General features: G+C 61.4%; 1 protein-coding gene and 1 pseudogene across 4 annotated transcripts in view; one reads left to right on the top strand and one right to left on the bottom strand.

Moving 5' to 3' along the window:
- LOC149125987 (uncharacterized) overlaps nucleotides 1-25,932 on the top strand; it is a 171,737-nt gene that overhangs the window by 46,851 nt on the left and 98,954 nt on the right. The window contains exon 2 of one of the 4 annotated variants that reach the window (XM_089334802.1): nucleotides 2,413-2,738. The exons of the other annotated variants lie outside the window; for them this stretch is intronic. Coding sequence (XP_089190928.1) covers nucleotides 2,413-2,473 — 61 coding nt within the window. The 3' untranslated portion in view covers nucleotides 2,474-2,738. Of the gene's footprint in view, nucleotides 1-2,412; nucleotides 2,739-25,932 lie in introns of those variants that run through there. 4 annotated transcript variants of the gene reach the window in all.
- Nucleotides 6,435-25,179, bottom strand: LOC138850015 (nucleotide exchange factor SIL1 pseudogene; annotated as a pseudogene).

The raw sequence follows: 25,932 nt of genomic DNA, 5'->3' as shown, positions 1-25,932 counted from the left end.
AGCTGGCCTGCAGCTGGCAGCTTTACCTGCTGCGCCGCGGCGCCGGCCCCTCTTACTCATTCTTTAGTTCCTGCTGAAGAATGCCTAGCTTTACTTCAGGGTGTGAGGCCGGGCCCAGGGAAGGGGGTCAGGAAATGCAACCCTGGCCAGGGTATCTGCAGTCTTTTTCTGGGTGTTATTTTTTTTTTTCTCTGCTTTTAGCCTTTGTTCTTCGGATGATTGGGTCTGTGTCAGTGTGTTGGTGTTGGCAAATATAGAAACACTTGAAAGCTTGGTTGAGAAGAGAGTTCTCCTCTGTTTGTACAGGTCATAAAAGCAACAGGAGGTTTGGACAGGGAGCACAGTCCCTGTGTGCTTTTAGGTATGGGCAGGAAAGCAGTGTAAGCCGGCGCCGTGGCTCAATAGGCTAATCCTCCACCTTGCGGCGCCGGCACACCGGGTTCTAGTCCCGGTCGGGGCGCCGGATTCTGTCCCGGTTGCCCCTCTTCCAGGCCAGCTCTCTGCTGTGGCCAGGGAGTGCAGTGGAGGATGGCCCAGGTGCTTGGGCCCTGCACCCCATGGGAGACCAGGAAAAGCACCTGGATCCTGGCTCCTGCCATCGGATCAGCACGGTGCGCCGGCTGCAGCGGCGGCCATTGGAGGGTGAACCAATGGCAAAGGAAGACCTTTCTCTCTCTGTCTCTCTCTCTCACTGTCCACTCTGCCTGTCAAAAAAAAAAAAAAAAAAAAAAGGAAAGCAGTGTAATGATAGAGCTGGGAATGTGTTGGGAACACAGCCGGTGCCTCACAAGCATCGCCTGTTGCTGTTGAGAGAAAGATGCGTGTCTTTTCCTCCCTGTCTGTGACACTCAGTGCCACCTGTGCTTCCCGCCTCCCGTGTGCTGGGCTGAGTCTGGGGAAGGGAGGGGGATACTCCCCCACCACGTGCTGAGGGGTTTGCCACTGCGTCCTGCATTCTGCATCGAGTGTCCAGTCCGTGTGTGCTGGCCCAGGAAAGACAGATGCAGGACTGTGGAGCAGGGATGACGCGTGAGAGTCGGAGGGTATGGGAGAGGGTGGATTACAGCTCGCAAGGCCCATCTGTTGGGACATTTTAATATTTCCAAAAGCCCATGGAGAATGAATTTGAAAGGTGAGTTTATTTGGTGTAAAACATGTAGAAATACGCATTTCCCGCAAACTTTTTCGTGACACTGTCCCTGAGATGAAGACTGAGAGTGCCTTCCGGGACCCAGCAGGTGTCTGTGTGAGCCTTTCGGGAACCTGCTGTCCGTAGAGCCTGCCAGAGATGCAGCCGGCGCCTGGCAGAGGCCCTCCCCTGGATCCTGGCACTGGCCCAGGCGTGTCCATCCATGGGCACGACCCAAGAGGCCATCTAAGGAGAGTGTTTCCAAATCCGCAGGAAGAAAAGCGCTGGATCGGCCGTGGCAGGGGAAGTGGGAGTTCTGAGCGCAGCCTGCACCGTGAGGACCTCTGTTACACAGCCTCCGTGCCCGCTGGGGATCGGCAGTGGTCCCAGCCGAGACGCCTTCCCCCGGGGCCCACACACATCCCTGCTCGTGACGCTGCCAGGGTTTGGCACTGGATCAGCCAGAGAGGCTGTGTTTGCCAGAACATCTCAAGTTGCCGCCCCCGCCCCAGGCCAGGTCCCGTGCTGAGCCTATGCAGCTGGTGGGGTCGCCCTTGTCCTCCACTCTGGGGGCCTGAAGCAGCTGCGGCTCCTCGAGGGAGTTCTCCAGGCTCAGTGTAGGAACTGATGCGAGGCAGCCTGCTAGGAAGGGAACCTCAGGGCCTGGCGGCCCCAGCCGGCTTGTGGGGTTTCAGCCGTGAGCTTCTACTTTGAGTCCGGGAGTCAGGAGGCAGTTTTCTCCTGGGACTTGGAGGGGGGTAGCTCCAGGGAGAACCCTTCCCACACCCCTCAAATCATATCTTCAAAAAGTTCCCAAGAACATCATATTGGCAGTGTATTTTTCAACTTCTCCGTAAAGAGCCTTTTTTTTTTTTTTTTAATAAAGGAAAGGGCACGCTTTTTAGAATGGAAAAGGCTGCGTTCCCCCTGCAGCCGTGTACTCGTTCTGCCAATGCGTGGCGCCAGCCTGTCCTCCCCTCCCAAGGAAGGGCGCGGACTTCTTTGTCCCCTGTAGGTCTGTAAACCTGGATGGAACGCCTCTGCCCCGGCAGTACACACGCTTCTGCAGTCGCCACGCACTGGCTGTGATTCGAAGATGCTGCCAGGGTCTCCTTGCACAAAGACAAGCAGAGTCACGTTCATGCCTGGGCTTGGTCTTCCTCCACCTCACAAGCCTGCTTGTCCCGCCGGTCCTTGGCCTTGACAGCTGGGATGCATGGGCCTCGGGGCCTTCTCCACCACTGCTCTGAATCTGAGTTCTGCTCTCTTCCCGTTCTCTCCAGCCTGCTCCACTCCCCTCAGAAAAGAAGGAAAGAGCGGCCAGCACTGTGCCGTAGCGGGTAAAGCCACAGCCTGCAGTGCCAGCATCCCAGATGAGTGCCCGTTTAAGTCCCAGCTGCTCCACTTCGATCCAGCTCTCCGCTATGGCATGCACATGGGAGACCTGGAAGAAGCTTCAGGCTCCTGGCTTCGCATTGGCCCAGCTCCAGCCATTGTGGCCAGCTGGGGACTGAACTAGTGGATGGAAGATTTCTCTCTATCTCTGCCTATGCCTCTCTGTAATTTTGCCTTTCAAATAAATAAATAAATAAATAAATCTTTAAAAAAAGAGGGAATCCCAAATAAGCTGACCTCGTTTATCCCTGTGTCCTTAGCCGGGACCTGCCAGGAATTGGCACAGGAAGGGGGCGCCTGGCCCAGAGAGCACAGCGGGGGCGTCCTGCGGGAGGAATGATTGGCTGAGGGGGGGGGGGGCCCTTCCTCAGCTCCTGGTGATGTTGAGTGCCCTGCCCCCTGCACAGGGCTCATTTTCTTCCTTTGTGGCCTCACTCAGCCTTTTTGCTTTTTGCAAGTGCAGCAAGGGCCTGTGTCTGGAAGTCCGTTCGGCCATGTTCTCCCAGGCCAAGCAGCCTGCGTGTGTTTGCTCGCTCATTGCTCCCATCTGCCAGCTCCTGAATGAGCCGTTTCTCTCTGCAGTCCCCAGGGCTGAAGAGCATCACGCTGCCTTCCAGTGGGGTCGGCCCTGACCGAGGGTGACAGCTGGCTGGTCCTCCGCAGGATTTCCTGGGTGACCGTTCAAGGGTGGGTGGGCACTGGCGACTTCAGGCTAGCAGGAAGTCGCAGCACCTGACACGTGACGTAAGCTTTTCCCCGTTATGTGCAGCACACAAAGGGAGTCCAACAAGCCTGAGAATATGGAATTAAAAGAAAAGGTTGTTTGGGTGTAAAAGAAATTGGAAATCCATGCCCGTGGGGGGGCTCCAAGAAGCTCATGAAAAGTTACAGGAAATGGGTGAAGCAGTGAGTCTGTAGCGCCAGCCTTCTTCCCCAGGGGAGTGAGCCGGATGCAAGGCTCCCAGTGTCAGCGGCAGACGCTGGTGTGCAGTTGCTTGTGGAGCTGCCTGGGGACCCCTGGAAGGTCGTCCCTCCTTGTTCCCCTGGACCTGCTCCTCTCCTGGCAGTATGGGAATCTGAGGACTTTACTGATTTTTCAGAATTACTTATTTTTATTTTATTTTATTTTTATTTTTTGACAGGCAGAGTGGACAGTGAGAGAGAGAGAGACAGAGAGAAAGGTCTTCCTCTTTGCCGTTGGTTCACCCTCCAATGGCCACCGCGGCCGGTGCGCACCGCACTGATCTGAAGGCAGGAGCCAGGTGCTTCTCCTGGTCTCCCATGGGGTGCAGGGCCCAAGCACCTGGGCCATCCTCCACTGCACTCCCTGGCCACAGCAGAGAGCTGGCCTGGAAGAGGGGCAACCGGGACAGAATCCGGCGCCCTGACCAGGACTAGAACCCGGTGTGCCGGCGCCGCAAGGTGGAGGATTAGCCTAGTGAGCCGCGGCGCCGGCCACTTATTTTTACTTGAATGGCAGGGAGACAGAGCCAGACTTTCTATGCACTGATTCACTCCCCAGATGCCCACAACAGTTGGGGCTGGGCCACGTGAAAGCCAGGAGCTGGGATTCAGGGGACTCAAGGACCCGAGCCATCGCCTGCCCCTCCCAGGGTGCACATGAGCGGGAAGCTGGAGTGGAGAGTGGCGCCAGGCACTTCAACGTGGCATGCAAGTGTCCCAAGCAGTGGCTCCACGGCTGTGCCAAAGACCCCCCCCCCCCAGTGCTGGTTTTTTTAGAGTGACAGTTTATAATGCCAGCAAGAGCATCTCTGCTTGCAGAAACAGGGCACTTATTCCTAGTGTCAACGCCAAGGCTGAGGTTGAACAAAACAAGCGCGGATGCATCACAGCTGAAGAACGACAAATGGGAGAGGTGGAAGACCTCGGGGGCCGTTGCGACTGCGGCCGCTGGCGTGTCGGGAACGCCCGTGGCGGGGGAGCGTGTGCTAATCCCCTGTGGCTGAGGACCCTGCGGCGTTTCTATGCTGTTTAGGCTGTATTCCTGTGTCTGGCTTTACTTAAGTCTAATATTTAAACAGAATGTTTACCCTGGAAAGGATTTTCTGATGTGAAGCCAGTTGTGTCTGGAACCTAGATATGTTCACGATTTATGCGTGCTCGCCAGACTCGTCGGCCTGCCACACGTGTTCTTCTTTCAAAGGTTACGCACCAGAAGGAGAAGAAAGCAGAGGCAGAGACCCACGGACCCCAGCAGCCGTGGGGTTGCCCGGGGTTGCCCGCCACCCCGTGGGCCTGCGTCTCCTGAAAGGGGGCTCTCAGTTTTGTCGTAATTACAGACGGGCGGGATCTGGGGGCCGACATGTGACCAAAGAGCCCTGTTGTGAGATGCAGCCTGTGTTCCGTGTCCTGCTTACAGCGCACTCACTCCGTATTGCTGGACCTTGGTTTCTTGGGTGGCTGCCATTTTCCTTCCTCCTCCTAGTCCCCTTTGCTCATCCCTCAGCATCCCCCACCCCCAGATAAGGGCCAGGTGCATGCCTGCAGGACCCTGCAGGGCCACCTCTCATACCACTTCCCTGAACCTGCCGGGGAGCGGGGCCGCTGACCTCTGATGTGAACCTTGCCCTCGCCAGCCCCGGGCCATCCTGCATGGACGTCAGGCAGGAGTGGGAGGCCCACGTGACAGCTGACAGTTCCCAGGTGGCACCCCACCTCAGAGGGGCAGTGCCCACGTGGCAGCTGACAGTTCCCAGGTGGCACCCCACCTCAGAGGGGCAGTGCCCACGTGGCAGCTGACGGTTCCTGAGGTGGCACCCCCACCTCAGAGGGGCAGTGCCCACGTGACAGCTGACAGTTCCCAGGTGGCACCCCCACCTCAAGGGGCAGTGCCCATGTGACAGCTGATGGTTCCTGAGGTGGCACCCTCATCTCAGAGGGGCAGTGCCCACGTGGCAGCTGACAGTTCCCAGGTGGTACCCCTACCTCAGAGGGGCAGTGCCCACGTGACAGTTGACAGTTCCCAGGTGGCACCCCCACCTCAGAGGGGCAGTGCCCACGTGACAGCTGACAGTTCCCAGGTGGCACCCCCACCTCAGAGGGGCAGTGCCATGTGACAGCTGACAGTTCCCAGGTGGCACCCCCACCTCAGAGGGGCAGTGCCATGTGACAGCTGACAGTTCCCAGGTGGCACCCCCACCTCAGAGGGGCAGTGCCCATGTGACAGCTGATGGTTCCCGAGGTGGCACCCCCACCTCAGAGGGGCAGTGCCCACGTGACAGCTGACAGTTTTGAGGTGGCACCCCCCCTCAGAGGGGCAGTGCCCACGTGACAGCTGACAGTTTTGAGGTGGCACCCTCACCTCAGAGGGGCAGTGCCCATGTGACAGCTGATAGTTCCCAAGGCGGCACCCCACCTCAGAGGGGCAGTGCCAGGTGACAGCTGACAGTTCCCGAGGTGGCACCCCCACCTCAGAGGGGCAGTGCCATGTGACAGCTGACAGTTCCTGAGGTGGCACCCCCACCTCAGAGGGGCAGTGCCCACGTGGAGAGCAGAAATGAGGGGAGATGTGTGGAGCAGGACTCTCGCCAATTTCATGGTATCTCCGCTTTTAGAAAGATGTCTTTTTAGAAGCTCTCTGGGGAATGAACCTGCCGTAAGAGAATGTCGAGACGTGTTCACTAGGAGTGCGTGATCTTTCTCACGTGTCAGAGGAGGTGACTGGCCTCGAAGATTTCTGAACCCTCTTCCCACTCTAAATCTGGCTGTGGATTTTTTTTTTTTTTTTTTTTTACGTCTTACTGAATGGCCACACCAGCACAGCCCAAATGGTGCTCATGCCCCAGTAGGGATGTCTTCCTTCCTGCCGATGTCCCCTGAAGAGCCCCCAGACAGTGCCTCCATGCCTCACAAGCGGTGCCCCAGTCCAGCTGTGGTGTCAGGGGCAGCCTCATCTCAGCTGCTTCAGCAGGCCATCAGTGGAGCCCAGTGGCTCCTAGGAGTAGCCCTCGTCCTCACCCTCCTGTAGCTCCAGGACGGCCAGCGTCCTGCTGAGCTGGGGATCCTGACAGTGGTGGTCCCAGCAGGTGACCAGGAGGGCGCCCAGGGTCTGCAGCACCTTCTCGTGGGCGTCGTGCTCAGACACCATCTCATGGGCTGTGATCTCACACCAGCCCTGTTCCCGCAGGCCTGGCTGCCCCGGCGATACTGCTGCAGCTTCTCTGGGATGTGTCGTGGGTCAGCTCAGCCTCCTGCTCAGCATCTCCTGAGTGACCACGTCCTAGAGCAGGGTGACCGTGCGCACGGCCAGCACCTCTCTGTTCTGCACCAGCTTCAGGAGCTTCAGCTGGGCACAGGCGAGGTGCCAGAGCAGGAGGCACAGCACAAACAGGGCCTTATCCGCAGAGAGGCTGCTCCGCGGCCAGGATGACCAGCAGCTTCTGCAGGGCTCCCCCTTCAATGGCCTCTGCCTGGACCTTTGGGTTGCTGGAAAAGGCAACCCCCACACAAATGCAGCAGAGTCCTTCCCCAGGGACTCTGTGCTGTGCAGTCCATTGGTCACTGCCTGAAGCCCTGCAGAGGAAAGTAGGGCCTGCACATCATCCTCCTGACGGGCAGAATATTCTAGATCAAAGAGTGCAGCGCTGGCGCTGCGGCTCACTAGGCTAATCCTCCGCCTGCAGCACCGGCACCCTGGCTTCTAGTCCCGGATGGAGCGCTGGATTCTATCCCACTTGCTCCTCTTCCAGTCCAGCTCTCTGCTGTGGCCTGGGAGGACAGTGGAGGATGGCCCAAATGCTTCGTCCCTGCACCCACATGGGAGACCAGGAGGAAGCACCTGGCTCCTGGCTTCGGATCGGTGCAGCACCGGCCAGAGCGGCCATTTGGGGACTGAACCAATGGAAGGAAGACCTTTCTCTCTGTCTCTCTCTCTCACTGTCTAACTGCCTGTCAAAAAAAAAAAAAAAAAAAGAGTGCAGCAGTCCTTCAGGCTGGAGGAGGAGCTGTCGAACTAGTTGAGCGGTTGTACTGTGATCTGCACTTGAGGCTCAATGACAGCAAACAGCTCACCGAGCCGCTCCAGCTCCTCAGGGGGCCTGCCTTGCCGCGTCTGCCTCTGAGCTCTCTGTTCCTTCCTTCAGTTTTGCAAGAGCGCCCTTGAGGTCCTCAGATGTGTAGGTGTGGTGTCCAGCCGTTTGCCTTTTTTCAGCCCTTTCACGTGATTTCGGAGCTTGGCTTCCTACTGTAGTTTCACTTCTCTTGCCCCCGTCTGAAGGGGTCCTGCAGGGACAGCCTGACCTGGTTGAGGGGTCAGGTGGTGCGAAATACCTGCAGGACCTCAGGGTCAATCAGAGGGCAGGGAGGACTGGCCCTAGGTGTTCTGATGGCCCCTGAGACCTGGCTCCTGGACCCAGCTTGGGCCGCGGATGAGGAAGGCTGTGCAGCCTGCCTGTGAACTGGGGCGAGCTGGAGAGAGCCGAGAGCCCCGCGCTGAGCCCCGTGTCTGAGCCGTGGGGCTGCCGTCGTGGGGAGACTCTCAGAGTGTGGGGGCAATGTCAGCCCCGCAGCCCCGCAGCCCCTTGCCGGCTCTGCCCTTGGAAGAGTCGCTCCAACGCACTGAGCACTGTTCCCTCGTGCACAGGAGCACTTGCTACGCAGGATTATTGTGGTGAGAAATGACAGGAAACAGGGTGAAGGCCTTTTTTAATTATTCATTTTCCCCCAAGCATGATTTTATGTTATTCCAGGACTCTAGTGGGGGTTAACATTTTTAAAAAACTTATTTTCATTTTATCTGAAAAAGAGACAGATGGGCAGACTCAGATCTTCTATCTGCTGGTTCACTCCTTTCAAATGCCCCCAACAGCTGGGGCTGGACAGCCTAAAGCCAGGAGCGCAGAACTCAGTCGAATTCCCCATGGGGGTGGCAGCAACCCAAGCACTTGAGCCATCAGCTGCTGCCTCTCCAGTGCGTGTCAGCAGGAAGCTGGATCAGAACAGAGGAGCCAGGACTCAGCAGGCACTCTGACAGGGTGCGGCCTTCCAGGTTCAGGTTAACCAGAGCGCCACTGTGCATGCTCCAGGTTGTCATGAGGTCCTGGGCCCGGATACTGACTCAAAGGGTGCAGTACAGAGTGGCACTAAACGTACTGTTTACCCAGGGAGCTGTGGCAGTGGGTGAGCAGCACAAGCCCTCTGCCTCTGTCAGCTGGAATGGCAGAGGCAGGCGTGACTGACAACAGGAAGAGGAGGAGGCGGGTGGCCTTCGAGTCCTCGTCGTGGAGCCAGGGATGGTTGGAGGCCAGATGCACGCAGGTGGCCACTGCCCTCCTTTGACCATCCTCGAGGGTCGTGCTCTGGGTGTGACCAGACAGTTGCCGCCCAAACTGGGCCGGCGTGCACCGACCCAGTCGTGCTTCCAAGAAACTCAGTCCAGTGGCTCTTGAAGGACAAGAGAGGAGGCCCCATCCAGGCCCCGTCCAGGTCACATCCAGGCTCTGTCCAGTCCCCATCCAGGCGCCATCCAGGCCCCGTGCAGGCCCCCTCCAGGCCCCCTCCAGGCCCCGTCCAGGCCCCCTCCAGGCCCCCTCCAGGCCCCCTCCAGGCGCCGTCCAGGCACCGTCCAGGCACCATCCAAGCCCCATCCAGGCGCCGTCCAGGCCCCATCCAGGCCCCATCCAGGCCCCGTCCAGGTCCCATCCAGGCCCCATCCAGTCCCCATCCAGTCCCCGTCCAGTCCCCGTCCAGACCCCGTCCAGGCCCCATCCAGGCCCCGTCCAGGCCCCCTCCAGGCCCCCTCCAGGCGCCGTCCAGGCCCCGTCCAGGCCTCGTCCAGGCCCCCTCCAGGCCCCGTCCAGGCCCCGTCCAGGCCCCGTCCAGGCCCCGTCCAGGTCCCCTCCAGGCCCCGTCCAGGCCCCCTCCAGGCCCCGTCCAGGTCCCATCCAGGCCCCGTCCAGGTCCCGTCCAGGCCCCGTCCAGGCCCCCTCCAGGACCCCTCCAGGCCCCGTCCAGGCCCCGTCCAGGCCCCGTCCAGGCCCCCTCCAGGTCCCCTCCAGGCCCCGTCCAGGCCCCGTCCAGGCCCCGTCCAGTCCCCGTCCAGGCCCCATCCAGGCCCCGTCCCATCCAGTCCCCGTCCAGGCCCCGTCCAGTCCCCATCCAGTCCCCGTCCAGGCCCCCTCCAGGCCCCATCCAGGCCCCGTCCAGGTCCCATCCAGGCCCCATCCAGGTCCCGTCCAGTCCCCATCCAGTCCCCGTCCAGGCCCCATCCAGGTCCCCTCCAGGCCCCATCTAGGCCCCGTCCAGGCCCCATCCAGTCCCCGTCCAGGCGCCGTCCAGTCCCCGTCCAGGCGCCGTCCAGACCCCATCCAGGCCCCCCAGGCCCCGTCCAGGCCCCATCCAGTCCCCGTCCAGGCCCCCTCCAGGCCCCGTCCAGGTCCCATCCAGGCCCCGTCCAGGCCCCCTCCAGGCCCCCTCCAGGCCCCGTCCAGGCGCCGTCCAGGTCCCGTCCAGGCGCCGTCCAGGTCCCGTCCAGGCCCCATCCAGGCCCCGTCCAGGCGCCGTCCAGGCCCCGTCCAGGCCCCCTCCAGGCCCCGTCCAGGCCCCGTCCAGGCCCCGTCCAGGCCCCCTCCAGGTCCCCTCCAGGCCCCGTCCAGGCCCCATCCAGGCCCCGTCCAGGCCCCCTCCAGGCCCCGTCCAGGTCCCATCCAGGCCCCGTCCAGGCCCCCTCCAGGCCCCGTCCAGGCGCCGTCCAGGCCCCGTCCAGGCGCCGTCCAGGCCCCCTCCAGGCCCCGTCCAGGCCCCGTCCAGGCCCCGTCCAGGCCCCGTCCAGGTCCCCTCCAGGCCCCGTCCAGGCCCCATCCAGGCCCCGTCCAGGCCCCCTCCAGGCCCCGTCCAGGTCCCGTCCAGGCCCCGTCCAGGTCCCGTCCAGGCCCCGTCCAGGCCCCCTCCAGGCCCCGTCCAGGCCCCGTCCAGGCCCCGTCCAGGCCCCGTCCAGGTCCCGTCCAGGCCCCGTCCAGGCCCCCTCCAGGTCCCCTCCAGGCCCCATCCAGGCCCCGTCCAGGCCCCGTCCAGTCCCCGTCCAGGACCCATCCAGGCCCCGTCCCATCCAGTCCCCATCCAGGCCCCGTCCAGTCCCCATCCAGTCCCCGTCCAGGCCCCCTCCAGGCCCCATCCAGGCCCTGTCCAGGTCCCATCCAGGCCCCGTCCAGGTCCCGTCCAGTCCCCATCCAGTCCCCGTCCAGTCCCCATCCAGGTCCCCTCCAGGCCCCATCCAGGCCCCGTCCAGGCCCCGTCCAGTCCCCGTCCAGTCCCCGTCCAGTCCCCGTCCAGGCGCCGTCCAGACCCCGTCCAGGCCCCCCAGGCCCCGTCCAGGCCCCATCCAGTCCCCGTCCAGGCCCCCTCCAGGCCCCGTCCAGGTCCCGTCCAGGCCCCCTCCAGGCCCCTTCCAGGCCCCGTCCAGGCCCCATCCAGGCCCCATCCAGTCCCCATCCAGGCCCCGTCCAGGCCCCCTCCAGGCCCCTTCCAGGCCCCGTCCAGGCCCCGTCCAGGTCCCATCCAGGCCCCGTCCAGGCCCCATCCAGGCCCCGTCCAGGCCCCCTCCAGGCCCCGTCCAGGTCCCGTCCAGGCCCCGTCCAGGCCCCGTCCAGGCCCCGTCCAGGCCCCCTCCAGGTCCCGTCCAGGCCCCGTCCAGGCCCCCTCCAGGTCCCCTCCAGGCCCCATCCAGGCCCCGTCCAGGCCCCGTCCAGTCCCCGTCCAGGCCCCATCCAGGCCCCGTCCCATCCAGTCCCCATCCAGGCCCCGTCCAGTCCCCATCCAGTCCCCGTCCAGGCCCCCTCCAGGCCCCGTCCAGGCCCCGTCCAGGTCCCATCCAGGCCCCGTCCAGGTCCCGTCCAGTCCCCATCCAGTCCCCGTCCAGTCCCCATCCAGGTCCCCTCCAGGCCCCATCCAGGCCCCGTCCAGGCCCCGTCCAGTCCCCGTCCAGTCCCCGTCCAGGCGCCGTCCAGACCCCATCCAGGCCCCCCAGGCCCCGTCCAGGCCCCATCCAGTCCCCGTCCAGGCCCCCTCCAGGCCCCGTCCAGGTCCCGTCCAGGCCCCCTCCAGGCCCCTTCCAGGCCCCGTCCAGGCCCCATCCAGGCCCCATCCAGTCCCCATCCAGGCCCCGTCCAGGCCCCCTCCAGGCCCCTTCCAGGCCCCGTCCAGGCCCCATCCAGGCCCCGTCCAGGCCCCCTCCAGGCCCCCTCCAGGCGCCGTCCAGGCCCCGTCCAGGCCCCGTCCAGGCCCCGTCCAGGCCCCCTCCAGGTCCCCTCCAGGCCCCCTCCAGGCCCCCTCCAGGCCCCGTCCAGGCCCCCTCCAGGCCCCGTCCAGGTCCCATCCAGGCCCCGTCCAGGTCCCGTCCAGGCCCCGTCCAGGCCCCCTCCAGGCCCCCTCCAGGCCCCGTCCAGGCCCCGTCCAGGTCCCGTCCAGGCCCCGTCCAGGCCCCGTCCAGGCCCCCTCCAGGTCCCCTCCAGGCCCCATCCAGGCCCCCCAGGCCCCGTCCAGTCCCCGTCCAGGCCCCATCCAGGCCCCGTCCCATCCAGTCCCCGTCCAGGCCCCGTCCAGTCCCCATCCAGTCCCCGTCCAGGCCCCCTCCAGACCCCCTCCAGGCCCCGTCCAGGTCCCATCCAGGCCCCATCCAGGTCCCGTCCAGTCCCCATCCAGTCCCCGTCCAGTCCCCATCCAGGTCCCCTCCAGGCCCCATCTAGGCCCCGTCCAGGCCCCATCCAGTCCCCGTCCAGTCCCCGTCCAGTCCCCGTCCAGGCGCCGTCCAGACCCCATCCAGGCCCCCCAGGCCCCGTCCAGGCCCCATCCAGTCCCCGTCCAGGCCCCCTCCAGGCCCCGTCCAGGTCCCATCCAGGCCCCGTCCAGGTCCCATCCAGGCCCCGTCCAGGCCCCCTCCAGGCCCCCTCCAGGCCCCGTCCAGGCGCCGTCCAGGTCCCGTCCAGGCCCCATCCAGGCCCCGTCCAGGCCCCCTCCAGGCCCCCTCCAGGCGCCGTCCAGGCCCCGTCCAGGCCCCCTCCAGGCCCCGTCCAGGCCCCGTCCAGGCCCCGTCCAGGCCCCCTCCAGGTCCCCTCCAGGCCCCGTCCAGGCCCCATCCAGGCCCCGTCCAGGCCCCCTCCAGGCCCCGTCCAGGTCCCATCCAGGCCCCGTCCAGGCCCCCTCCAGGCCCCCTCCAGGCGCCGTCCAGGCCCTGTCCAGGCCTCGTCCAGGCCCCCTCCAGGCCCCGTCCAGGCCCCGTCCAGGCCCCGTCCAGGCCCCGTCCGGGTCCCCTCCAGGCCCCGTCCAGGCCCCCTCCAGGCCCCGTCCAGGCCCCCTCCAGGCCCCGTCCAGGTCCCGTCCAGGCCCCGTCCAGGTCCCGTCCAGGCCCCGTCCAGGCCCCCTCCAGGCCCCGTCCAGGCCCCGTCCAGGCCCCGTCCAGGCCCCGTCCAGGCCCCCTCCAGGTCCCCTCCAGGCCCCATCCAGGCCCCGTCCAGGCCCCGTCCAGTCCCCGTCCAGGCCCCATCCAGGCCCCGTCCCATCCAGTCCCCATCCAGGCCCCGTCCAGGCCCCATCCAGTCCCCGTCCAGGCCCCCTCCAGGCCCCATCCAGGCCCTGTCCAGGTCCCATCCAGGCCCCATCCAGGTCCCGTCCAGTCCCCATCCAGTCCCCGTCCAGTCCCCATCCAGGTCCCCTCCAGGCCCCATCCAGGCCCCGTCCAGGCCCCGTCCAGTCCCCGTCCAGTCCCCGTCCAGGCGCCGTCCAGACCCCATCCAGGCCCCCCAGGCCCCGTCCAGGCCCCATCCAGTCCCCGTCCAGGCCCCCTCCAGGCCCCGTCCAGGTCCCGTCCAGGCCCCCTCCAGGCCCCTTCCAGGCCCCGTCCAGGCCCCATCCAGGCCCCATCCAGTCCCCATCCAGGCCCCGTCCAGGCCCCCTCCAGGCCCCTTCCAGGCCCCGTCCAGGCCCCGTCCAGGTCCCATCCAGGCCCCGTCCAGGCCCCATCCAGGCCCCGTCCAGGCCCCCTCCAGGCCCCGTCCAGGTCCCGTCCAGGCCCCGTCCAGGTCCCGTCCAGGCCCCGTCCAGGCCCCGTCCAGGTCCCGTCCAGGCCCCCTCCAGGCCCCTTCCAGGCCCCGTCCAGGCCCCATCCAGGCCCCATCCAGTCCCCATCCAGGCCCCGTCCAGGCCCCCTCCAGGCCCCTTCCAGGCCCCGTCCAGGCCCCGTCCAGGTCCCATCCAGGCCCCGTCCAGGCCCCATCCAGGCCCCGTCCAGGCCCCCTCCAGGCCCCGTCCAGGTCCCGTCCAGGCCCCGTCCAGGCCCCGTCCAGGCCCCGTCCAGGCCCCCTCCAGGCCCCGTCCAGGCCCCGTCCAGGCCCCGTCCAGGCCCCGTCCAGGTCCCGTCCAGGCCCCGTCCAGGCCCCCTCCAGGTCCCGTCCAGGCCCCGTCCAGGCCCCCTCCAGGTCCCCTCCAGGCCCCATCCAGGCCCCGTCCAGGCCCCGTCCAGTCCCCGTCCAGGCCCCATCCAGGCCCCGTCCCATCCAGTCCCCATCCAGGCCCCGTCCAGTCCCCATCCAGTCCCCGTCCAGGCCCCCTCCAGGCCCCGTCCAGGCCCCGTCCAGGTCCCATCCAGGCCCCGTCCAGGTCCCGTCCAGTCCCCATCCAGTCCCCGTCCAGTCCCCATCCAGGTCCCCTCCAGGCCCCATCCAGGCCCCGTCCAGGCCCCGTCCAGTCCCCGTCCAGTCCCCGTCCAGGCGCCGTCCAGACCCCATCCAGGCCCCCCAGGCCCCGTCCAGGCCCCATCCAGTCCCCGTCCAGGCCCCCTCCAGGCCCCGTCCAGGTCCCGTCCAGGCCCCCTCCAGGCCCCTTCCAGGCCCCGTCCAGGCCCCATCCAGGCCCCATCCAGTCCCCATCCAGGCCCCGTCCAGGCCCCCTCCAGGCCCCTTCCAGGCCCCGTCCAGGCCCCATCCAGGCCCCGTCCAGGCCCCCTCCAGGCCCCCTCCAGGCGCCGTCCAGGCCCTGTCCAGGCCCCGTCCAGGCCCCGTCCAGGCCCCGTCCAGGCCCCCTCCAGGTCCCCTCCAGGCCCCCTCCAGGCCCCCTCCAGGCCCCGTCCAGGCCCCCTCCAGGCCCCGTCCAGGTCCCATCCAGGCCCCGTCCAGGCCCCGTCCAGGCCCCGTCCAGGCCCCCTCCAGGCCCCCTCCAGGCGCCGTCCAGGCCCCGTCCAGGCCTCGTCCAGGCCCCCTCCAGGCCCCGTCCAGGCCCCGTCCAGGCCCCGTCCAGGTCCCCTCCAGGCCCCGTCCAGGCCCCATCCAGGCCCCGTCCAGGCCCCCTCCAGGCCCCGTCCAGGTGCCATCCAGGCCCCGTCCAGGTCCCGTCCAGGCCCCGTCCAGGCCCCCTCCAGGCCCCCTCCAGGCCCCGTCCAGGCCCCGTCCAGGCCCCGTCCAGGTCCTGTCCAGGCCCCGTCCAGGCCCCGTCCAGGTCCCGTCCAGGCCCCGTCCAGGCCCCCTCCAGGTCCCCTCCAGGCCCCATCCAGGCCCCGTCCAGTCCCCGTCCAGGCCCCATCCAGGCCCCGTCCCATCCAGTCCCCGTCCAGGCCCCGTCCAGTCCCCATCCAGTCCCCGTCCAGGCCCCCTCCAGGCCCCATCCAGGCCCCGTCCAGGTCCCATCCAGGCCCCATCCAGGTCCCGTCCAGTCCCCATCCAGTCCCCGTCCAGTCCCCATCCAGGTCCCCTCCAGGCCCCATCCAGGCCCCGTCCAGGCCCCATCCAGTCCCCGTCCAGTCCCCGTCCAGTCCCCGTCCAGGCGCCGTCCAGACCCCATCCAGGCCCCCCAGGCCCCGTCCAGGCCCCATCCAGTCCCCGTCCAGTCCCCGTCCAGACCCCATCCAGTCCCCGTCCAGTCCCCATCCAGGCCCCCTCCAGGCCCCCTCCAGGTCCCGTCCAGGCCTCATCCAGTCCCCGTCCAGTCCCCGTCCAGGCCCCGTCCAGGCCCCGTCCATACCCCCTCCAGGCCCCCTCCAGGCCCCCTCCAGGCCCCGTCCAGGCCCCGTCCAGGCCCAGTGACAGTTGTTCTGGGAATTCCCTGTGCAGCTCCCCGCGCTCCCTGTCTTCCCTGCCCTCACTTGCATCTCAGCTGAAACTCCTTGCAGCTTCCGAGCTCTTTGGTGCTCTCTTCCTGCTCTTCCAGGGATGGGCAGGTGATGGCTTGCCAGCCAGGTCTGACCTGTCACCTGTTAGGTGTAGTCCTTGGCAAAGCATGCATTTCACATTTTTTAAGTGTTGTACAGAAAATAAAGAGGTTTGATAGAGACGATGTGTGGCCCTCAAAGTCTAAAATGTCTGTTCCCCACTTTTTTGTGAAAAAAAAATTTATTTACTTGAAAGGCAGAGTTAGAGGGAAAGACCAATGTAGAGAGACCCTCCATCTGCTGATTGGCTCCCCAGATGGCCACCACAGCTGGGGTTGGGGCAGGCCTGAGCCAGGAGCTTCTTCTTGGTCCCCACGTGGATGAAGGGGCCCAAGCACTTGGGTCACCTTCCTTGGCTTTCCCAGGCCGTTAGCAGGGAGATGGACTAGAAGTGGGGGCCCCCGAGACTCACACTGGCGCCCATATGGGGCTGGCGCTGCAGGCAGTGGGTGTACCTGCTGTGCCGCAGTGCCAGCCCCATACTTCCCTTTCTTTAGCTGAAATGTTGGCCAGCTCCTGCTCCACACTGTTCTCTTTTCTCCTGCAGGTAGCACTTTGTTTCATTTTGTTCTTTCAAAGTCTGATTAGTCCTTCTTGGCTGTTCATGTGCCCTCCTACCCTCACGCTGGGGAGAGAGGTAGAGAGGAGGAGAAAAGGCTGTGAACACTTAGACCTGGGTGTAATTCTTTTTAAAGTTTATTTACTTCTTTAAGAGTTACACACACACACACACACACACACACACAGATCTGTGTTTGCGTCTCAAATCACTGCAACAGCCAGGGTTGAGCCAGGCTGAAGCCAGGAGCCAGGAGCTTCCTGCTGGTCTTGCACATGGGTGCAGGGGCCCGAGGTCTTGGCCTTCTTCTACTGCTTTCCCAGGCCATAGCAAGGAGCTGGGTCGGAAGTGGAGCAGCTGGGACAGGAACCAGCGCCCATACGGGATGCTCGTGTCTAGACTTGGGCAGTTGTCTGCCATGCTGTGATTCCAGCAATAATATAAAAACTCAGGTAACGTCTTTCATTCACGACCATAGTAATTATGTGCACTGTTAAACTTCCGGTGCAATCCCCCCTCCATCTCCTCTCCTTTCTGTTTCCTCTTCCTCCTCTCTTTCTTCATTTGCCAACAGTTTGATTGAAAGGGAGTTGCTTCCCCAACCTCTTACAGGCTAAGACACCCCCCTTCTCCCTTTCTTCTGTTTTATTTTCATAGTTTTTCCTTAAACAAAACACTAGTCAGTGCCCACCAGTGTTGTGCACGGAGAATCAGGGACACATGAGATGTGCTGTTTGCTGTGGACACGGTCGGGGAGACGGAATTCTACCAGTGACAGCACAAGAGTGATAAGTGTTCCAGAAGATCTCACAGAAGTGAGATCAAGTTGTTGGGTCAGAAGAATGTCAGGGAGGGGTGCGATGAAGGTCAGGGCCGGGCGGAAAAGAGGGGGTAAGGCCGTGTAGGCGGGGTCAGTGTCATGTGAGCTCATGTAGGCGGGGTCAGCATCACATGAGACCACATAGGTGGGGTCAGCAGCACGTGAGACCATGTAGTTGAGGTCAGCTGCCCGTGAGACCCCCAGGTGAGGTCAGCAGCACGTGTGGAGGCCCAGAGCCGCCTATGGTCAGATTTGGTACCTGTGCAAGCCTGATAGAGTCCGGAGCCCGGGGCCTGCAGCCTCGGTGAGGAGTGCCTTGGTCCCTCGGGCCCTGGGCATCTAGCTAGGATTGTGCAGTAGGGGAGTGAAGTCCCCAGACCCGTCTTTAACCAAGGGCACTGAGGCTGCAGGGCGAGCAGTGCAGGCCTCCTTCCTGAGTGGGCCCAGAGGAGGCTGTGGGAGCGGCGGGGTGGGAGAAGGTGGAGCGTGTCCCCGGGGCAGTGGCCAGTGTGAGGAAGTGACCGTGGGCATCAGGGACACACAGGGGTGGGAGCGTGCTGCTGTGTGGCCGTACCCACCTCATCTCGGTGGCTCACAGCAAAGCTCCCGGGACATAGCCGCTCTCATCCTGCCTGCTCTTCCGGTGTGGGTACCAGCCGTGGCTGCTGCCTCCGGGTTTCCACTGCTGTCAGTGGCGTGGGTCCTTAGTGGGAGTATGTGAGTGACTGCTGGATTTTGCTTCCTGGTCCCTAGGCCGGGTGTGGAGATACTCCGCAGCCACCACGCTGTGTTCCTGTCTGCCCCGGCATTCTGCACCAGGTACAGGTGTGTTCTCTGCCCGGTGTTCACACACTCTGCCCCTTTCCCACCTGGCCTGTCTGCATCCACCTTCGTAGCCCTTACCTAGTCACCAGCCCCTTCCCAGCCAGTCCCCCACGCACCAAAGCGTCCCTCCATGCCTGCTCCCTGCCCCTGTGGCCACCTGCCTGGGCACCTCGTGCCTCCCTCACACCAAGTCTTGGAGGCTTTCCCATCTTGTCTCTTGCGGTTTTCACTCTGGGTGTTCTTGCTGTCTTGGCTCAGACCTTGGCCCTGCATTCAGAACCTCCGCCCAGAGCAGCCCTTTGGCTGTGATCCTGGGGTTCTTGTTTGGTGCCAGAAGCTGTGTTCTTTGAGGACACTGCCCCAGGACCAGCCCGCGGTCGCCCCCAGCCAGGGGAGCCTGCGTGAGAAGCTCGGGTACCTTCTGAGCAGCCCCAGCCAATACAATTAGGACTTCTTTAGCTGCTTGAGCTTAGTATTCTAATAGTGCAATAAAACATTCATGTGTAGTCTACTGTTTCCCTCAACTAAATATAAAAAGTTTTTAAAAGACGGGGCCATATCTTTTTTTTTTTTTTTTTTTTTTTTGCATAGTGTTCCATAGACACTTTAAAACTGTGTGTACAGGATCCCTTCTGGATTGTTCTGACGAGGAGCAGAGACGTTCCTCGTGCATATCACTTAGGTGCGCTGTGGTAGAACGGCTCTGCTTCAGACCATGGGGGTGACAGGCAACCCCACAACAACAACAGGTGGTAGCCAGGGGCCACCACGCCCCAGCCTCGTGGTGACCGTCCGGTGTGAGTGTGTCCCTGTTTTACAATTTTCAGAGAAATTATTTTCCAGAAGTCACACTATGAATAAGAGGGGACCACCAAACAACTATATGAAGCTGGATTTACCTGGTGTTCTTAGCCTGCGTCACCCCACGGCAGGTGAGTCCTGGGGAACCAGAAGCTGACGTGGAGAGAACCTCAGGAACTTCCAGGCAAAGCCTTGTTCTCCCCTTGCCATACAGAAGCTAAGGTGGGGGGGTGGGGGGCACAAGTTGCTCGCTTCAGGCACAAATTGAGTTGTCAGGGCCTTAGGATAAGGGCCACTGCACACCTGTGACCCTGACACCTCTGGGGCCAGCTTTGGGGCACCCTCGGCAGCGTGTGGGACGGCATCCAAGGAGGGTCCACGCTGCACTGAAGGGGCAGATGTGAGCCGGCCAGAGTGGGGGCTTCCTGCTCCTCGCCCGCTCCCGCTCCCACCAAAATGCCCTGCACAGAATCTGCCCCAGCACAGCAGGACTGTTGTGGGAGAAATCAGGGAGATAGATACTTCATGAGCTGGAGGCTGCACCTCCCCAACCCCGTGTAACCCTCTCAGCGCACCTGTCCATCAGGTGACCCCTCCCAGGATGCACCTCACCTTACTGGGACCTGGGGACAGTACTAGGTAACCACTCCCGTTTTCAAAGCTCATAGGAAGCTTGGTGGAGGGGTGGAGGCACTCTCCTTTCTCTCCCTCCGTGGACCTGGGGAAAGCAGAATGTGGAAGTCCCTCCTTCCCTAACCGGCCCACTCACGTGCCTGTGCATTCTCCTCGCTCCGTAAATAAGCCTTATTGTGCTGCACGCTGTGCTGTGCCTGCACCTAGAAGTCTCGAAGTTAGAGGCAAGAGCGGGGATAGGGGTGTGGGTCTAACCTAGCCCACAACAGAACCAGTGACAATGTGCTTGGGCTGGGGCTCTGGAATGGTGCTATCCCTGGGGACCTAGATGAGGAGTTCTGTGACTTTAAAGCAGAGGTGTGTAAGGGCACAGGGGTGTGTGTGGGGGAGCTGGAGAGGTAGGTGTGTGAGAAGCACTGCTCAGTGACCTTGAGCACGGACAGACAGCGCCTGAGTGCGACACTGCTGCCTCTGCTCTGGGTGTTTTGTATGGATAAGTGTGTATGTGTGAGTTTAAAAGTTCATAGAAAATGGAATTCAAAGACAAACTTATTTTGGTGCAAAAATTTTCGAAATTCATGCATCCAGGGGATCTGCAGAAAGTTCATGGAAAATTCAAATCATGAAAAAGTCTGCACTTTTTTCACCAACGTGAATGCATGTTTTAATTCACTTTCCCATGGATGTTTTGAAGTGGACTCGTGCGTGTGTCTGTGCGAGCTTTGTGTGCGTCATCTGTTGCCCAGATTTCTGTGAAAGGCCCGGATTCAGTGACTGTCAATTTGGAATTCTAGGTGTAGTGTTCCTGCATATTCCCAAGAATATTCTTTCTTTTTAAAAAGAGTTATTTATTTGAAAGAGCTACAACGAGAAAGGGAGAGACAGATTGAGAGGAGAGAGATCGTCCATCCACTGTATTATTCCCATCCACTGAATTATTTGGCTGGGCCAAGCCAGACCAGGAGTTTTTTTTTTTTTTTTTAAGATTTATTTATTTATTTGAAAGTCAGAGTTACACAGAGAGAGGTGAGGCAGAGAGAGGGGGGGGGGGGGAGGGAGGGAGGGAGAGGGGTCTTCCATCTGATGGTTCACTCCCCAATTGGCTGCAATGGCCAGAGCTGCACTGATCCAAAGCCAGGAGCCAGGAGCTTCTTCTGGGTTTCCCACGCAGGTGCAGGGGCCCAAAGACGTGGGGCATCTTCTACTGCTTTCCCAGGCCACAGCAGAGAGCTGGATTGGAAGTGGAGCAGTGGTTCTTGAACCGGTGCCCATATGGGATATTGGTGCTACAGGCCGGGGCTTTAACCTGCTGTGCCACAGTGCCAGCCCCCAAAGCCAGGAGTTTTATCCTGGTCTCCCACATGGGTGCAGGGGCCCAAGCTGCTTTCCCAGGCCATGGCAGGGGGCTGGATTGGAAGTGAAGCCACTGAGACTTGAACTGGTGCCCACTTGGGATGCTGGCACTGCAGATGGCAGCCCAACCCATTGTGCCACAGGGCTGGCCCCGAGGTAATTCTTTATGATCCTGAGCAGATACATAATACCTCATTGTCTTTATCCTTGGACTGTGTGCAGCACAGAAGGGGAAGGGAAAATGAAGGGAAATTTTGCTTTCTCTCTGCTCCTTCAGTGCCACAGTTGATGACTTCAGCACGTGCTGGTCAGCGTGAGCCTGGGAGCGGGCTGCGTGCCGAGGGCAGCCCGGGGACACCATGTGGGGCTCGGCACTGAGCCGCCCTGGAGAGGAAGCCCAGGTCTCCAGCCGTCTTCCTGACCCTGTTTGCCTCTGCTTGTCTTTCCCCATTTCCTCTGTGAGATAACTCAGTAAAGCAAACAGCAGTGCCACCAAAGTGAAATTTTGTTCCTCAGGGTGAAACATAACATTGGATATTTTTACTGTAGACAGCAATATAGATAAACCCCCAAAGAAGCCTCGGAAAATGTTGTTAAAGCGACAGAAGTGCTGGAAGTCCCTTGCGCGGTGTGTGCCTCCTCAGCGGTATCTCGGGTCCTCGGGAGAAGCTTTGCAGCCGGCGGAGACAAGTGCGGAAGCTGGCGCAGCCGTCTCTGCTCGGCTTTGCTTCCCTTAGCTCCGTGTGCTCGCTCCTGTTCATGCTCTGTATTGGCAGGAAACCTTGAAAAAGGCCTCTTGGCTGTTTTTTTCCTGTTTTTAACTCTTCTGTATTCTTAATCCTTTTAAAAATATATTTATTTAAAAGGTACAGTGACAGAGAGATCTTCTCTCCACTGGTTGACCCTGCAAATGGCCACAATGGCTGGGCCTGGGCCAGGGAAGCCAGGAGCCTGGAACTCTATCCAGGTCTCTCATGTGGGAGGCAGGGGCCCAAGTACTTGGCCCGTCCTCCGCTGCGTCAGCAGGGAGCTGGATTAGAAGTGGAGCAGCCGGGGCTCAAACTGGCACTCATGTGGGATGCTGGTGTCTCAGGTGGTAGCTTTACCTGCTATGCCACAGTGCCAGCCCCTTAATCCTTCTTGAAATTGAGAGCTGGTCGTCCCCAGCACTCCTCAGAAAACTTGATAGACATTTTCCTTTCCCCTCATATTCCCTTTATGTAAATGCTGCATCACGTCAGTCACCTGGTGCCAGCCAGGTACAACTTCAGGTTTCTGTGGAGTGGCTCGGGCTCTGTTCCTCGATGATCGGGGCAGCCTACGTGAGTCTTGTCTCCATCCGTAGAGTGAGGACATCCCCACCCCACCCCAGCACATCAGTTTGCTAATGTGTTTAGTTCTCAGAACCCTGTGGGATAGGTCTCACTGCTGTTCCTGTTTGAGAGTTAGGCGATGAAGGAAAAGTCCGTTTAGGTGACGTGTCTCTGGTCACGTGGTGGCAGCTGAACATAGGCACAGGCATGCCAGCTTCTGTGCCTGGCTGCTGACTGCTGAGCCGTGGCGCCAGTGGACCCTCCAGGCTGTGGCCTCCTAGTCCCATAGTACGTTGGGCGAGGTCGTGGCTGTGGCCCAGGACGGTGTCGCTGCATAGCCTCCCTGCTCCCAGCTGCCCAGCGCCCCAGGCCTTTGCCTACAGTTGTGGGTAAATTGCTCTCCCTGGCCCCTCCAGCCTCCAGTACCTCCAGATGGGACCTCATTTAAAAATTGTCATGGCGGCTGTCACCAGTAGAGCTGAGTCACAGTGCAGTAGGGTGGGCCCCGATCAATGTGACGGTGCCCAGGAGGGGGCCTCCAGTGGCTCCCGAGTCTGCCGTGGGTACATTCAGGCCCGTGTAGGCCAGCAAGTGACCGTGGTTGGGCTTTAGTGCCCTCCTACCCTCAGGATTCTCTCAGGGGATGCGTCCACTCTGAGGGTAGGTTGCTGTCTTGTTCCCTGTTGGTTTCTTTACTCATTTCCGTACAGGGTTGCTGACTGGGCTGTCAGTCACTTTATCGGCCATTCTGGGGCTCCTCACTCAGTGGAGCTCCCCCAGGTCTTCCCTGAGTAGACCCCAGGCCAGCACCCAGCCGGACAGCAGTGCCTGGCACTCAGGTCGAGGGCACTGACTCTGCGGGCGGAAGGAAAGATGCTGGAACGAGGGAGGGCCGAGAGCTGAAGGAGAGACGCTGCGGCCTGGGTGTGTGGCGGCGTCGTGCAGCGCTTAGGTCTGCTGCTGTTCAATGGGCTTCAGTCGACTGACAGTACACACAGTTGTCAAAGGATTTAGTTATTTATTTTTGAAAGGCAGAGTTAGAGAGAGAATGAGCTGGGGAGGGGGAGGAGGGAGAGAGAGAGAGAGAGGGAGGGAGGGAGGTATCAAGATCTCCATCTGGGCCGGCGCCGCGGCTCAATAGGCTAATCCTCCACCTAGCAGCGCCGGCACACCAGGTTCTAGTCCCAGTCCAGGCGCCAGATGCTGTCCCGGTTGTCCCTCTTCCATGCCAGCTCTCTGCTGTGGCCAGGGAGTGCAGTGGAGGATGGCCCAAGTGCTTGGGCCCTGCACCCCATGGGAGACCAGGAGAAGCACCTGGCTCCTGCCTTCGGATCAGCGCGGTGCGCCGGCTGCAGTGTGCCGGCCGCGGTGGCCATTGGAGGGTGAACCAACAGCAAAGGAAGACCTTTCTCTCCTGTCTCTCTCTCTCTGTCTCTCTCTCTCACTGTCCACTCTGCCTGTCAAAAAAAAAAAATTTCTATCTGAGGCTGGCACCGTGGCGTAGCTGGTAAAGCTGCTGCCTGCGGTGCTGGCATCCTATATGGGCGCTGGTTCAAGTCCCGGCTGCTCCACTTCCAATCCAGCTCTCTGCTATGGCCTGGGAAAGCAGTAGAAGATGGCCCAAGTCCTTGGGCCCCTGCACCTGCATGGGAAGACACAGAGGAAGCTCCTGGCTTCTGGCTTTGGATCAGCACAGCTCTGGCCAATGCAGCCATCTGGGAAGTGAACCAGCGGATGGAAGACTACTCTCTCTGCCTTTCCTTCTCTCTCTATGTAACTCTGACTTTCAAATAAATAAATAAAATCTTTAAAAAAAAATCTCCATCTGCTAGTTCACTCCCCAAATGGCAACAATGGCTGGGGCTGGGCCAGGCTGAAGCCAGGAGCCAGGAACTTCTTCCGGGTCTCGCGTGTAGGTGCAGGAGCTCAAGGACAGTTGAGGCCACTGTGAGAGAGCGGGACTTGGTCCATCTTCTACTGCTTTCGCAGGTGCATTAGCAGGGAGCTGGATCGGAAGTGGAGCAGCCGGGACTTGAACTGGAGCCTATGGCCGCAGCATAGCCCACTAAGCCACAATGCAGGCTCCTGGCATTGTGTGTCACATTGACCCTGACCCCCTGACTTGATCTGTGCAGGCTGCCAAAACAAAGCAGCGCAGACTGGGTGGTCCAAGTGATAGGAATTTGTGTTTTCACACTTCAGGAGGCCGGGCCGTCCCCAGATCGAGGTGCTGCCGGGTGCAGTTGCAGCAGTAGGCTCTCTTCCTGGCTTGCATGGCCTCCTTCTCCCCGCATCTCCGTGGGTCACAGAGAGAAAGAGACCCCTCTTCTTACAAGGGTCCCACCCTGCTGACCTCACTCAACCCTAGTGGCCTGCGAAGATCCCGTTCTGTCGCTTTGGTGTTGTGATTGGGGTGGGAGGACACACCAGTCAGTCCATAGCAGCCTCCCTCCAGAGAACGTGTGCAGAAATTCATTTCCCGTTCCTTCTGTGAGGAGAACTGGTGGGTAATGGGACGCTTGAACGTAGTGTGGTGTGAGACCCTAAATTCTGACCTGGCTTAATGACCTCAGTATGCACAGGCTGTGAGCTAGACTTGGAAGCCTCTCGGTGAGGCTGTCTTGTTACTAAAGTGGGTGACCCTCGGGGCTTCAAAGACAGTTCTCCCAGTGGGAAGCCTACATTGTATTCACTATCTTTGACACAGAGAAGAACTGGATCTTTATCGAGAATGTTAACTCGGTTCTTTACAGAAGGCCAAACCATGTAGAACGGGCTCTCTTTGTGCCTTTGCTTGAGGCTGGGTCCTTGGGGGCGGGGTTCTGTCCTGAGTCTGGGTCCCCAGGAGACACAGTCGTGGGGATTTGGGGACAGAGGCCACTGTGGGCGAGCAGGGAAGCCTGGTTAGGCTTGGGGAAGGTGACTGGGACACAGCTTGGCTGGTCTTACGGCGTTCCCATCGGTCTGAACAAAGTCCTCGGCTGGTCTTAGGGGAAGCCAGGTAGCACGGCCTTCTGCACAACCAGAGTCCGGGCAGGAGGCCTTGTACCCTCGAATCAGCCGCTCGTTCGGCGTGGGGAGGGCGTAAACTTGGCAGGTGACTCCCTGCTCAGAGACTCCCCGAAAGGAACTCAGCGAGGGCCTGCCGTCCAGGAAGTGGGGCGAGTGCTGCGTCATGCACCCACTGCGGGGATCCATGGCGGGCCCAGGCGACAGTAGCTCTATATTAAAGTCTGCCGACGGTCTTCCATCTGGCATTCGTTTTTTTCCTTGTGGTTAAAAGATCATCCCTGGGGCCGGTGCTGCGGCTCACTAGGCTAATCCTCCGCCTTGTGGCGCCGGCACACCGGGTTCTAGTCCCGGTCGGGGCGCCGGATTCTGTCCCGGTTGCCCCTCTTCCAGGCCAGCTCTCTGCTGTGGCCAGGGAGTGCAGTGGAGGATGGCCCAAGTACTTGGGCCCTGCACCCCATGGGAGACCAGGATAAGTACCTGGCTCCTGCCATTGGATCAGCGTGGTGTGCCGGCTGCGGCAGCAGCCATTGGAGGGTGAACCAACAGCAAAGGAAGACCTTTCTCTCTGTCTCTCTCTCTCTCTTTCTCACTGTCCACTCTGCCTGTCAAAAAAAAAAAAAAATCACCCTGGACTGAAGGCAGAAGATTGTGTAAGTAGGGGCCCTCTGACGGAGCTGGGTGGCGGTTAGTATTAAGTGTGGAAGCTTCCAGTCGTGTTGTTACAGGCATAAGGAGGGAGGAGCTGGCATCAGTTGACACTCCGTTGGAAAATGGCTGAGAGATGACGTGATGGGGAGCGAGTGTCAGACAAGCCTGGGCATTGTTGGTGGGGCTGTGGCTTCTAGAACCTTCCTAGACTTTTTTCCAAGACTGTTGTTTCTTTTGCTGGAATTAGCAGAGGGCATCTGAGGATTAATAACTCTACTGCTCTCAAGTGCG

This window comes from Oryctolagus cuniculus, chromosome 6, assembly GCF_051225735.1.
Source record: "Oryctolagus cuniculus isolate XC-2025 breed Fujian yellow rabbit chromosome 6, ASM5122573v1, whole genome shotgun sequence".
NCBI lineage: Eukaryota > Metazoa > Chordata > Mammalia > Lagomorpha > Leporidae > Oryctolagus > Oryctolagus cuniculus.
Note: the sequence above shows the minus strand (reverse complement) of the source record. Positions and strands in the feature narration are given on the sequence as shown.